Below are 14,276 nucleotides of genomic sequence, written 5' to 3'. Positions count from 1 at the left end.
TTTATGTGGATTGCTGTTTCCTACTCCGGGTTGCAATGCCTCTGTTGGGGTATGCTCCGCCTGCCTGCTGAGGGCCTGGGGGACCAGATCTGGGCGGTGCCTGAGGGCCTGTGCACCATGTGTGGACTCTGGCCCCGGCCTCGCACAGTGGGTTCTGGCAGCCTTGTGGTGGTTTCCCACCAGGCCCAGCGTGGATGGGAAGCTTCTGGCTTCCTTCAAGTAGATCAGCCGATGCGTAATGGCAGTGAGTGGTAGATGGCGTTCCTGTGGTGTCAAAGCACCGCGCCCACATCAGTGAGACACTAAAGAATGTGCTTCCAGTGCGCCTTCTCCCCTCAAGTGGTTGTGCCATTGGGCTGTTCTGTGCTGTGTCCCCTCAGGCTCCTTCCCCAACGACACAGCGAGAACCCCGTCTGTCCCGGAGCTCTGGCCCTGGCCCTACACAGGCTGCTATGGCTATGGGTTCTTCCTTCTGGAACCAGACAGGCAGCCGCTTCACGGGGCAGCATACCTTCGCTGCCTTTGTAAAAACAGTTTGAGGGACTCTTCTCTCAATAAAATGCTGTAATCTGGGCAGCCCCGGTGGCACAGCGGTTTAGCGCCGCCTGCAGCCCGGGGCATGATCCTGGAGACCCTGGATCGAGTCCCGCGTCGGGCTCTCTGCATGGAGCCTGCTTCTCCCTCTGCCTGTGTCTCTGCCTCTCTCTCTCTCTCTGCATCTCTATGAATGAATGAATAAATAAATAAATAATCTTTAAAAGTAAAATAAAATAAAATGCTGTAATCCTCCCGCCGTCATGGAAGGGGGTCTGCACAGACCCAGGAGGGTGTTCGTGTGGGGCCTATCTGCCTGTGCCAGGTGGTTGAGTCCCCTTTCGTGGCCAGATTGGGGCGTCCCAGCAGAGCGTGAGAGGCACACGCGGACGCCAGGCCCGTCGGACTGTTGTGTAGGAGCCAGGCCGCCACTTACTCCATTCCCGACTTCTTGTGAGAGGACGTGTGGCGCGGGCTCACATTGGAGTGGATGGACAGTACCTGCTGTGGTGGTGGGGGCCCAGCACCCTGGCTCTGAAGTGGGAGCCCCTGGCCTCGGGCCCTCAGAGCTCTATGGGTCCAGGCCCTTCCCCCCGTGGAGGAGCACAGGTTGATGATAATGGACGCAGTTTGTTGCAGGCCAGCTGCACTTGTGCTCACCTGGTGACCTCCCACACATGGCATGCTCTTGCTGGGGACTCGATCCTTTACCCTGCTCTCCTGTCTTGTTGCTTCCTACCTGGTTTCATTTGCCTTGCTCTTTCTTTGCTGTTGACCACTTAGCCGCTTGTGGTCAGCATCCCACCCTCACCCTCACCTCACTCTCACCTCATCCTCACCCTCGGTGTGCATAGATGCCTTTACCTTACCCTCACCCTCATCCTCGATGCGCACAGATGCCCTCACCTCACTCTCACCCTCACCTCACCTTCACCCTGACCCTCGGTGTGCATGGACGCCCTCACCTCACCCTCACCCTCACTTTCACATCACCCTCACCTCACCCTCACCCTTGCCTTACCCTCACCCTCGACTAGGCCCACATGTGGGAAGGAACGCTGTGTGGAGGGTGGTTTGCTGTCTCTCACCAGCTTTGGTGTAGGGGAGCCCTTGTGTCAGCTGTAAAGTGAGGCCCGCAGAGCAGGGTGGTGTGTTGGCCTGCTGCCACTCAGCCTATCTGTATGGCCCCTTGGCCGTGTGCAGGGCCTACCTCCCTGAGCCTGCCTCCTGTCCGCAGGGTGCAGCGGGAACATCAGGCTTCCTGCGGCTTGTGTGGGTCCTCGCAGGTCGCTCCAGAGCATGGCTGGCACCGGGGCCCGTTCTGAGCTGTTGTAGAGTGAAACAACTAACTGCGTGTTCTCCAGGGGGAGGCATCTATCATGTGTCGGGAGCTTGTTTCAGGTTGTAAAGTGACATAGTCATTGTAGTGAAATGAAATGCTCTGGACCTGAGAAAAGTTGGCTATTGTCAAGACACTTTTCAGACAGAATTTCAGGTTTTACGGTATGATTGTTGGGAGGCCATGTGCTCACCCATAGATTATAACGTTACTGTTAGTTTGGTAATGATCCACATGCAACAAAACAGGTGTTTGTAGATGTAGGTGCTGTGTGATCTCCGGTGGGATGAGTTTCCCACTTTAGTGGCGGGTGGGCAGTTTTCCCGCCACTCTGCCCTTGCGTGCTGGCCTGGGGCCCCTCGCGTGCTCATGGGGCTGTGTAGGGAACGAGTCCCCACGTAGAGCTCTATGTCACGTGGAGAACTCCGGTTTCTGCCATCTTCACCACACACCTTGAGACTGCGGTTCTGTGGTTCATTCCTTCAGCTGATGGGCTCCCGCTTGGCGGAGGCTGTGAGCACTTAGCTTCCTGGAATATATAACTAAATGATGGAAATAGTCCGTGCCAGCGTAACGCATGCCACAAAGGACACAGCCATGAGAATAGCAGTTGGGGGTGGGCTGGAAGCCTGCAGGATGAGGCGTCACCCAGGAACCCATGTACCCCGAAGTGGGCCTGGAGTGCGGAATTCCTCTGCCTGACTGAGGACTTGTGTCCAGAGCAGAGGACGTGCTAGGCATCCATAAGAGCACTCTGTGCACTCCTGTGATGAAGGGGAGGGCATGTGGCCTACAGGCAGCCCCAAGAGGAGACGCTGCAGATGTCATCAGGGAAGCACAGACTGGACAAGCTGGGGCTCACCACATCCCAGGAAAGGTTGATGTGGGTGCCACAGAAGACGCCGCGTGTCAGTGGCGGGAGCTCCCGAGTCTCTGGCGGGCTGGACAGTAGACGCGGCGGTGGCATGCCCCCTGCAACATGTCTGCACTGAGGCTGAACCAGTGCAGTGGGCAGGGATATTGCAGATCCCAAACCCTGGGCACAGGAAGTACACATTCCATTTATGTGGCATCGGAAGCTAAGGAAAGAGCACGTTTGCTGTTAGAAGTCGGGTAGCCGTTCCCCTGGGGAGGAGGTGTGCAAAGGGGCGAGGCCTGGCTTGCCAGCCCTCACTTGGTTTGGCTGCTCACGTGCATGCTCAGATTGTAGGCATCCCTTAGGCTGTTCCCTTGTAGTGCGTGCATTTTTTGTTACAGGTGCATTATACTTAACTGTTTAAAATTGTAATTAATAGATGTTATGTCTCTTTATAAAACTCATAAGCATTCAAGTATTTGTTCTAAAGTTTCACTAAACGTCACTATGTCACTGACTTTCTAATGAAAAAGTACGTTAGCAGCTCTATTTGTGCCACATTCTAGACCACTTCGGTGCCGCCGGCCTTTCCTTCCCGTGCTTGGCATGTGTGCTAGACATGTGTGTGGTGGGACCAAGCCCTCTGTCCCCCGATCAGGTGCCTGGTGTGCTGGCCATGTCCTGAGTCTCACTCCAGCCTCCTCTTTCTCTGGATTTTGAACAGAATGGTTGTGTTTTTGGGATACTTGTGTTTATTGTGATGCCTCCTCGTCACTAGGCTTCCTCCAGTTTTGCAAAGCTGTGGACTGAGAGAGCTCAAAGGAGGAACAGACATGAACAGAGCCCTCGCTGACTGGGGACCTGGGTGCTAGGCAGCTGTTGGGGTGCCCCAACCTGTGGCTGGGACTGAGGATCCAGGATGGGCTCTGAGAGGCACACTGTAGGGCGTGACTCTTGGCTTACCATGGGCAGCCTGCTCCTCAGCTCTTCTTTCTGCATTTGTTTTGTTTTGGTAATAACTAAAACGGAGCCAGTTGATAGATAGAAAAATTGGGTCTTTTTTTTTTATGATTTTATTTATTTATTCGTGAGAGATATAGAGAAGCAGACTCCCTGTGGGGAGCCTAATGTGGGACTCCATCCCAGGACCCTGGGATCACACCCTAAGCTGAAGGCAGACGCTATACCACTGAGCCACCCAGGAGCCCCAGGAGAATTAGTGGTTCTTAAAGACATCTCCATCTGTCCCGTGAGTCAGTTAAAAAGGCCAGTCTAGTAAAAGTGCTCTTCCCTGGCAGACCTTGTGGCCAGCACTGGTTTTAGGAGCTGGCTTTGGTTCCAGGAGGGATGAGGGAAGGCTAGACTTGCCTCTGCGGGGCTGTGTTCCCAGCTCCCTCCAGGATAGTGGCTTTCACGAGTCTTCCCCGAGACCACAGTAAACTTCCTTGTGTGTTGTGGTCTGTGATAACAAGGAAACAAAAAATTTATGAGATGATGCCATGTGTCCCACATTTATTGCATTCTGTTCCATTTCGGTGTTTAAAAAATGCTGCTTAAGGGCGCCTGGGTGGCTTAGCCAGTGAAGCATCTGCCTTCGGCTCAGGTCATGATCCCAGGGTCCTAGGATCGAGCCCTGTGTCAGGCTCCCTGCTCAGCGGGGGTCTGTTTCTCCCTCTGCCCCTCCCTTGGTTTGTGCACGCTCTCTCTCTCTCTCAAATAAATAAATAAAATCTTAAAAAAAAATGCTAGTTAAACCCACTAAATGTTTTCCCAAGCTACTAATGGGTCACAGTCTACAGTGTTTTCATGGTGTTGACTGATATAGCCAGTTTTGGGCTGTGAGCCACTCCATGCTTGTCCCCATCCCTTTGCACGTCCTGGTTGTTCCTGCTTTGTCAATTGAAGATGTTCCTCAAATAAGATTGTGCTGTCCGTCCACTCTCTGAACCTTGAGGGCCACTCTGCCTTCCCCGATGAGTCACCCTGGCCTGTGCTCCCGCAGCCCCTCGGAGAAGAGGCCAAGCCCCCGTTTATGATCTCTGTGTGAATAAGGAGTAACACTCATCCATGTAACACTGAACCCTCCCCTGCCTGCTGGCTGTTGGGTGGTGGAGTGTGAGACCCCATGTCTTGGCGACGCCTGAGTTCCAAGGCTAGGCAGCGAGGGTCCCTTTGTGGCCATCCCTGGCCCTCTTTGGCCCTCTGCTGGATTCAGTGCTCTGTTTTCTCTTCCCAGAGGGTGAGATCCTGGCGCAGGACTGTGTGGAGGGGGTCCGCTGGGGGAGGCGAGGTTGGTACCACTGAGGCCCTGGGCTCTGCATGGTCAGCTTGTCACAGCTAGTGTGGTGCTAGGCAGACACTAACCAGTAACCGTGTTCCTTTTGTTTATGTTCAGCCATATCAGTGGGAACAAAATTGGCTGGGAGAAGACAGGAAGCCACTCAGAGCCGCAAGCACGGGGAGACCCAGGAGACCAAACAAAGGTAGTAGGGCGGCTTTTATTCCTTCCAATCTTGTCTCTGACCGTGTGATTTTAGGGGTGGGTTAAAGCAAAGTGCTCTGCTTTTTAAAACCACGTTATGAGTAATAGACACTGGCTGGGAAGGCGGGAAGGCAGTTGGGTGTCACACTCTTTGGGTATGGGAAGGGAATGGGGGTCAGTGGCAGGGAGGAGGGGGTCCCAGACATTGGTGTGAGGGAGGGGATCCAAGATGTCAGTGCAGGGGAGGGGGCGGTCCCCAGACCTGTGGGGGAGGGGGAGGGCACAGCTTACACCTTCCACAGGCTGGGTGGCCCTGCTGGAATGCCTCCTGTCTGCTGACGCACGCTCTGGTCAGGAGCCCTCATCTGCAGGGTTTTATGGAGATTGAACGAGAATCACAACAAATGGGAATCACATATATTCCGTTCCCCTTTATCTGGTCCTACCTGTTACTGGCGACCCCAGGAATACCTTTTAGCGGCAGAGCCACACCTGCACCAACACGTGGTCCCTCAGGACATGGCCCATCTCTAGCTAGAGAGGCCTCATGTGTACACAATGCGACTCTGTCGGAAATTCATTTAAGACTCTGGAATGCTCTCGCTGCTGTGGGTCGTCCTGTGCATAAGCAGCAGAAATGCTCTGTGCATGCCTGCTGTTAGCAAATCACCTTCTGAAGTTGTTACCTGTTTTGTCCACAGTGTGTAGGGGAGAGCACAGAAGTCCCTTGTGGATTATCCTTGACTTAGGTCCTAAGATCAGATTTGGCAATTCTGTTTTCAAGGGTAGAAGTGAGCAGTGAAGTACTTACCACTGTGAAGAATATATTTTGTTTCCAAACAGAAATGTATGTTCCTTAGATTGGCACAAAATTAAGCAATTATTGTTTCCAGCCTTTATCATGAGAAAAAATAAAACATTTATTGTACAAATAATAATTGATCTCAGGAAACACTTTGGACTTTGCTAAAATTTGTAGAGAGAAAGTGTAGGGGGTGCGTCTCCCTGTCTTCCCTAGCCTGCTGCCTACGGCCTCCCATCCCCGAGGCCCCTGTGTACCCGCTGCTCTTCCCTGCGCGCCTTGTACACGTTCTGTTTTGGAGATTGGCTGTTACAGGATGGGTATTTTTCACTTAACACTGTCCTACATACATATTTTTATGTCGTTATATATAGATGTGACTCATCAGCTCTAATGATTCCTTGTTTAAAACAAGGAATTAGCCTGTTTTTTTGCTTTAATTTTTAGTAAGCTGTTCCCTTTGTGTACTTAGTTTGGGGTTACAGATGACCAGAGGGAACGGCTGAGTTTGGGTGTCTGTTTCTAAACGTCAGTTGTGGTGAGGAGTAGGTGTGAGGCCTGGGGAGTGACACAGCCTCTCTGAGCATCTCCTCCCGTTCCCACACACAACAGGGGTGATACAGTGGTAACCCGGGGGTCAGGGAGCACAGAGTGCTGCTTCCACCGTTGGGGGCCCCAGGAGTTGCGGTGATGGGGCCACCAGCAGAAGCTGCGTCCACCCCCACACAGGCTCCGGGCATCACTGCCACTGTGTCCTCTGTGTGGGAGGCACAGTGGAAGGGGAGCTGTGACCTCATGACCTGACCTGTTGACCCCTCTCGCCTGTGCTCTGCAGACGGAAGGCTCGTCCACTGCCTCCTCGGGCAGCCAGCTCGCTGAGGGGAAGGGAAGCCAGTTGGGCACTGTGCAGCCGATCCCATGCCTCTTATCCATGCCCACCCGAAACCACATGGACATCACCACACCGCCCTTGCCCCCGGTGGCGCCTGAGGTACTGAGAGTGGCGGAGCACCGGCACAAGAAGGGGCTGATGTACCCTTACATCTTCCACGTCCTGACGAAGGTATGGCAGCCACGTTCTGTCCTACCAGCCCTGGGAAAGGAGTGCATTTCCCCCTTCCTGCACTTTGGGAGAAAAGGCGAAAAAGCGCACCGTAAATGCAGTAAGCAGGACGGGGCAGAGTCTGATTTTCTCCTCCAGTTTGATAGAGTGTATTTTTGAGATTTCTAATTAATGGCACATCATGTTATTTCCTGAGTTGTGATTTTATTTTTATTTCTAATTTCAAAGTTTCCCGTACCACATTGATGCCATGATGTCAGGTTTAGTGAGAAGTCCTGTGCAGGGCCTATTTCTCTGTCCCCTGCCCTGGAGCCCCCTGCAGGGTGGTGGACCGAGCTGCGTATTTTGGGACATGGCGGGCACAGCCCTTAGAGCCAGGACTGTGTGACGTGGTAAAGGTCAGAAAGTGCGATTTTGTGTTTGCACAGTGTCAGGGTCCCCTGACCAAATGTGTGCTTCGCTGGACATCAGTGTGGCATCGTTTTTGAATCTTGTCTCAAATGGATCTACGTGTCCATGTAAATTTTCTCAGGGACTTGCCGTTTTTCTGTTGGCGTTCATACCCCAGACCCACGAGTTAACACGTAACCTCGGTGACCCGATTTCTCACGTGGATGGGTTTACTACCATCATGTATTTTTAACATGTTTTTGTCAGTGTCTGTAGCTCCACAGATAATCAGACATTTTTCTCCCTGTTTTCCGCAATCCGTCTGCGGTTTGTATGGTGGGGTCAGTAAGTGCACAGGCCCCCAGCCCCACGGCACCCCGGGCCGGACCGCGACCGTTAGCTGGCCAAGCCGAGGACCGCTCCCTCGTGTCAGTCCACGAGCACCAAGACTCACTCAGCTCCTATGATTTATGTTTAAAGTCGCCTGCAGGTGTCATGCCCTGTGTGGTACGGTCTGCACGCACGGTATCACTGTTCAGGTTACGGTTGTGAGGTAAACATTTTATTTTCCAGGGGCAACGCATGTTGTAAGGGTAAGTGGAAGGTTCTTGTTGTGGGAGAAGGATTTGCTGAGTTTGAAGGGACCCAGGTTTGGGGGAGAGTGCGCCCTTCCCCGTGGGGTCGTGTGGGCTGTGAGGTCCTGACCCCTGTGCTTCTGCCCTGCCCGCTGTGGTCTCCTCGGGGCCAGGCTGAGTGACAGTCGCCCCATCCTCCACCACTCCCTCGTCTCAAGGGCCGACTTGATAAAGTGACTGTGGTTGAGAAAAGTAAATGATTCTCTCTTCAGATTTTAAAATTCCACCTACCATTTTTCTGCATGTCAGGGAGAGCCTAGAGTGTCAGGTGTGCTGTTTGCTGTGAGCCCTGTGGCTCTGGTAATAAATTGTCAGGCCGACATGTCTGCAGTGAGGTGAGGCTTCACACTCATGCAGGCAGCCGGCCGAGCCAGGGACCCAGAGAGAGTGCCCACTGCATAGAAGTACCGGGTCTGTGTGGATAAGGGAGAGACCAGTTTTGAAATGAAATTTCTGTGAAGAAAGAGCAAATGCCATGGAATTATTCAGAGTATGTAGTGATAAATTTAATAGACATCGAAGGTCATATGTATACTCCTAGGTCACGAACTTTCCTAAATAAAGTTCCCTGCAAAATCTCTTGAAATGTAGTTGGATGCCATAGAATGTCCAAGATGGGGCCATCTCAGGTGCAGATGCACAGCACCTCACCTCGTGCCATGTTGGCTGCAGGGCGTGAGCAGATCGGGCCTTCCTTTGAGGGCTGCCCCTGCAGCTGTGCATGCCCCTCATTCAGGAGGCACACCTCCCAAGGGCCCGCGGGGCCAAAGCAGAGGCCTGGCACCTGCCGACCCCTGCAGAGGGAGGGATGCCGCATGGTGTGCTCTCTGGGAGACCATGTTCGCACGTGGTAATGACTTATGGAACAGCTTGATAAAGACATTTTGACCATTTTATTTTCAGGATACTCATTTCTTGGATTTCACGTAGGTCATTAAAAATTATGAATTTCATTACATATGACCATCTTGACTCATAAGTAAAATTTGCAAGTTCTCAGCATTTTCTATTCTATTTGTTACCTGTTGCTTGAAAGATTTCGGGGTCGCCTATGTGGTTTCCTTACGCTCTGGGTTCCAGATTAAAGATGAAACCATGTAGATTTTATTTTGACTCTTTGAGCATACATTTTGACAACCCGCTAAATGAACTCTCCCTGACACCCCACTGCACTCAGGTGGTTTAGCAATTGATTTGGAATAGAATTGCAATGTCGTTAACTGGAGATAATGCAGTATATTTCTGTGAGTTTGTTGTAAATTCAACATGAAAAATGTGCAATATTATTCTGCTTTCTTCCATGCAAAGGGTGAAATCAAAATTGCTGTTTCTATTGAAGATGAAGCCAGCAAAGACCTGCCTCCCGCCGCCCTGCTCTATAGGCCAGTTCGCCAGTATGTTTACGGAGTGCTGTTTAGCTTGGCAGAAAGCAGAAAGAAAACTGAGAGACTTGCTTTTAGAAAGAACAGACTTCCACCAGAATGTATGTACTGTGAAATCCATTGTTTGTTTTCCTCAGTACCTCGTAACCTCTTGTGCATTTTCCAAAGCCTTAGAGGATCGTGACTAAGTCTGCCCTGAGTGTCCCCACATGAGACGGTGGGCTTCATGGGGCCCTGAGGACAGGAGGGCCAGCCACGGGCTGTTTTCCTTAGTAACATTCCAGTCATGTCGTGTATTTGGTAAAACATGTACACTTTACACTGGAGGTTGATCTGGAAATGGCCCGGACGGGCGCCCTCTCCCTGTGTCAAGCGCATCCCAGGCAGGGCGACAGCGGTGTCTGCTCCAGTGTCCACGAGCGGGTCTGCGCCGCAGAGTCTGTGTTCCTGGGGAGGCCCTCGCTGTGCACAGCCCGCAGCAGACAGAGCCCTGGGCACCATCCCCCTCGAGGACTCCAGGTGATGGACCCTGGGGTGGAGGGAAATGGAAAGAGAGAAGGTGCTGCCGTTGGACATGTGGCAGAGGCTGAGGTCAGAGCATGCAGTTTCCATCTTCCAACGAGCAAGTGTAATATTTGGGGTGAATTTGTCTTGCTGTCTTAGGTCACTTTATCTACTAACATAAGAAATGTAAAAGTCGTCGTATATTTATTAGGAGACACAGAAAATTTTCCTAAGACCCAGACTCCAGAATCAGAATCTCCTGAGCCGTGGATAGCGTAGGTTGGCAGATGGTCCCCTCCTTCGGGACTGCAGGGTCAAGGCATGGTGCACAGCCGGTCGTTTTGGCAGTGGGGTGTGGGGAAGCTGCCGCTTAGTTGTGCTCGGGGACGCACGGGACAGTGGGTCTAACCTTTGGATTCTGAGCACTTGTTCTATAGGTTCTGAGGTTTTCTGTGTCTGGTTACTCTGCCAAAATGTGGTTCGCTGAGCCTTAAAATGAAGCACCTGTCGGTGTTGTTACTTGAGCTCTGTAGCTACCTGTCGCTAATGCGTCTGCCACTGCTACCAGGGCTGGGGCCCTATGGGAAACTGTGGTATCGGGGGACCTGGAAGGCCAGGGTGTGCCTGGTGGACACGGGGTCAGCCAGCCTGAGCCTTGTACCCCAGCCTCCCTCTGTTCCCCAGCAGCCCTAACCGTCCTGGGGCTGTAGCCTAGACTGCCGGGTGCTGCGGAGCCCTGGACAGCCCACTTCCTGCCGTGTCCATGGTTCCCGAGCACCATTTTGGCTTTTGGAGTAAAAGCTGTTCTTTTTCTCATTTGGTTATATTCTAGAAACAGTTATCTTTACTTAACACGCTCCCAGGAATTCTCAGTGATTGCAGCCTGGGACCTTGGGCAGGCTCCAGGGTGGGGCTGCTGTGCTCTGTTCACGCCCTCCCATCGAGAGGCCAGGGGAGCTGCGGGTGCGGGGACTGGCGGGAGGTTAGGAGTTGGTCCCTGCCCTGCTGCATCCTGGACCTGGGGTCCTGGACCTGGGCTGCGCAGGCGTCCCGCTGGCCCAAGAGTGGCAGTGGGGGAAGTGGGCAGCAGAGAGGACAGAGTGCACGGTGGTGCAGGGCCCGGTGTGTACGTCCACCATGCAGGGGGCGCTGTTCCTGATGAGAGATGGGGGGGACAGTATGGTGAAGAAAGAGCCATGGTACAGACAGCTCTGTGAGGTCTAAAGCCCTTGTGCAGGGGATGTGTGGACTGGCTGAGGTTTGTTTTTTTTAAAGATTTATTTGTCTTGGGGGAAAGCGCAGGGAGGAGGGGCACAGAGAGAGAGAGACTCTGAGCAGACTGCACTGAGTGCGGGGAGCTGATGCTGAAACCTTAATTGAATGTGCCCCCGGGGCGCCCTGGCTGGGTTTCTGGGCCAGGCCGGTGCACCAGTCTTTCTGTTCAGGTAACAAAAGCAAGTGGGTTCTGATGTCTCTGGGAGCCACTGAAAGCTGGGTTGGGGTGGAACGTGCTGTTCAGGAAGGTGGCTGGGTGGGGACAGCGACAAGAGCGGAAACAGCCCCGGGGTGGCTGTGGAACCTCGAGAAGTGTGCACTTCGTGTGTGTTCTGGAGAACCGTAAGCCTCCGGGGGTGAGATGTGCCCATTTCCCTACTGCGTTTACAGGTCAAGAGGCCTTCGTTAGCTCTGAAATGAGTGGCATTAGAACTCAGGTCTGTTTGGTCTTCAGGTCTGTTTGGTCTTTTTGGGAACCTGATAAACCTGAATTTGTTTCATGCATTGTGTTAACAAGGGGATACCTTGTTAGCTCAGTAACGTCCTACTGCTCATGGATTATCCCCCTACCTGGAGGGCTGGCTCTCTGAAGAGAAGACTTCTGTCCTTGGGCAGCTTCCTGAAGGCCAGCCTGGAGCGAGAGAGGAACATGGTGCCACTCCTCTCACACTTCCTGTTAGCGGTGCGTGATAATTGCCCCGAGGCCCGCTCCCTGAGGCCTGCCCTGACATCCCAGCTGATGCTCAACCCTGACGTGGTGACGCCCCTACTGTGGGTTTCCCTGTCTGAGATGTGTGGTGATTGCGCACTTTGGTGTTCTTAGGGAGGAAGCAAGCCCTCGAGGCTCTGGGAGCACGGAGCATGGGGATGCCAGTTGTGCTGGGAGCCGCTGCTTGGGAGTCCCGGGCTGTAAGGTTTGAAAGTTGAGTGCTGAAACCTGGCTTTAGGTGTGGCCACTCTGTGGGAGATTCCTAAAGCACCAACTCAGATGCCCACTGGCCCCGCCGTGCACTCCGTGGGTCCAGGTGAGCCCGCCTTTGGCAGCAGGTGAGGAGGCTCCGGGTGGAGCACGGCATCAGCTGGCTGTGTGTACAGACGCAAGTTCAGGGAGCTCACTGGGACAGCTGGGGCGTCCCTACGAGGGCCTTGTCGTCAGAACCAGTCAGGGGCACGTCAAAAGCCAAAGGGTTGTTTAAAAATGCTGAACTCTTGCCACATGTAAGGAAATGTAGTCTCTTTTTTTTTTTTTTTTAAAGCAGACTCCGTGTCCAGCGTCGAGCCCATTGCGACCCTGAGATCCTGACCTGAGCTGGTGAAGGGGATCGAGTCAGACGCTGAACTGACCGAGCTCCCAGGCGTCCTGGAGATGTGGGCTCTGCATCAAGGCGCAGGATAAAGCGTTTCATTATCTATAACGCGAGGTCTAGCGCTCTAGTGACTTAGCACAGTTTTGTTTTTAGAGTCATTAGGTGGCGACAGGGATATCCACCCTCAGATGCTTATAAACTCTGGCCTGTGGAAGTCAGACCGAGTGACACACATGTCTTGTTTCCTGTGTCCACTCCTGGGTTTCACTGTTTCGCTGTTAGGAAATTCATCAGAGGCTCGTTGACTAGGAGAGGATGCTGCTTGGGGCTGAGGCAGTGGGGCTGCGGCCCCTTCCCAGCGCCATGCAGACCCTGCAGGAGTCTTTGCCCAGGGCAGGGGGAGGGAGGGTACCTGCGTGGCTGCTGGCTCTCGGCCGGGGCCTGGGGACAGGAACGCCCACCTGCTGGTGGCTTGGTAAGGACAGGCCATCCCTCACCCTGCCAGGAGGTCAGGGGATGGAGGACAGAAGGGGGCCCGGTTCCCAGAGGACTGCAGGGTCACGGGACTCCTCAGCCACAGTACAAGAGGGAGAAATCCAGGAAGCAAAGCTGAGTGACGTGCACATTTTCAAATTACTGTCCCCTTAGGAAAACTGGCCTCTGTTTCTTCAACAAGACTCCTCAGGACCCCAAGAGAAAGTAGGAAACAGGCTTATAGAACATGAAGGGGACGTAAGGTGAGGGGGGTTTAAGGTGAGGGGGATGTGGGGATGTAAGGTGAGGGGGACATAAGATGGGGGGGCATGAGGTGAGGGTACGTAAGGTGGGGGGACGTAAGGACATAAGGTGGCGGAGCGTGAGGTGAGGGGGGCGTGTGGTGAGGGGGATGTGGGGACATGGGGTGCAGGGTGAAGGGAGTGGGGTGAGGGGGATATAAGGTCAAGGGGGCGTGAAATTAGGGGACTGTGAGGTGAGGGGGACGTAAGGACATAATGGGTGTGAGGTGAGGGGGGATGTAAGGTCAAGGGTATATAAGGGTGTAAGGTGAGGGGAGCGTGTGGTGAGGGGGAAGTGGGGACATAGGGGCGTAGGGTGAGGGGGGTGCGGGGTGAGGGGGACGTAAGGGATATGAGGTGAGGGGGTGTGGGGTGAGGAGCATGAGGTGAGGGGGGCACAGAGTGGGGGAGATGTGGGGTGCAGACACAGCAGATCAAAGTGGGCACATTGTAGCTCTTCAGGCAGAGCCGGGGAGTGTGCGCTTGTTCTGGTCCCGTGTGCTTTAGGGTCTCACATGTGCTGAGTCCTGGGCCTCGCTGGTCACACAGGAGAGCAGCTATCTACCCTGAGGTTGGCAGGCATAGCGGTCGTCCACCCTGCATGCAGGCCACAGCCCGGCAGGCTATGGTCGTGGGAGCGGCCTATCTCCCATCTTCTCCCGCAGCCATACCCATGAGCTGTCACACCCCCTTGCACACTCAGTCCTCTGCAGGCCCAGCTCATGCTCACGAGCGTTCCTCATGTGGGCCAGTTCCCAGCCACCGCCAGGTGGTTGAAAATGGCTTAGAAAACCAAACATCGTCGTTACTTCTGGCCTGGGAGGATCCCCGTCGGCGTTATGATGGATTGGCAAGGTCGCTGGTTCCCCGTGTCCTTTGTGCCACCAAAGACGACGATTCCTGTCTGAGGGAAAGGCTGGTTTCTCAGCCG

At 53.7% G+C, this 14,276-nt stretch overlaps 1 protein-coding gene across 4 annotated transcripts in view; it reads left to right on the top strand.

The window, feature by feature from the left end:
• Positions 1–14,276, top strand: part of FAM120A (family with sequence similarity 120A) — an 87,317-nt gene that overhangs the window by 46,392 nt on the left and 26,649 nt on the right. For 3 of the 4 annotated variants that reach the window (XM_038527372.1, XM_038527371.1, XM_038527373.1), the window contains exons 8-10: positions 5,125–5,212; positions 6,849–7,076; positions 9,410–9,584. In XM_038527372.1, the coding sequence (XP_038383300.1) occupies positions 5,125–5,212; positions 6,849–7,076; positions 9,410–9,584 (491 nt within the window). The remainder of the gene's footprint in view (positions 1–5,124; positions 5,213–6,848; positions 7,077–9,409; positions 9,585–14,276) is intronic. The other variant, XM_038527374.1, reaches the window with a different exon arrangement.

The sequence above is a fragment of the Canis lupus genome, chromosome 1, assembly GCF_011100685.1.
Source record: "Canis lupus familiaris isolate Mischka breed German Shepherd chromosome 1, alternate assembly UU_Cfam_GSD_1.0, whole genome shotgun sequence".
Classification (NCBI taxonomy): domain Eukaryota; kingdom Metazoa; phylum Chordata; class Mammalia; order Carnivora; family Canidae; genus Canis; species Canis lupus.
This window is presented reverse-complemented; position numbering and strand designations above follow the sequence as displayed.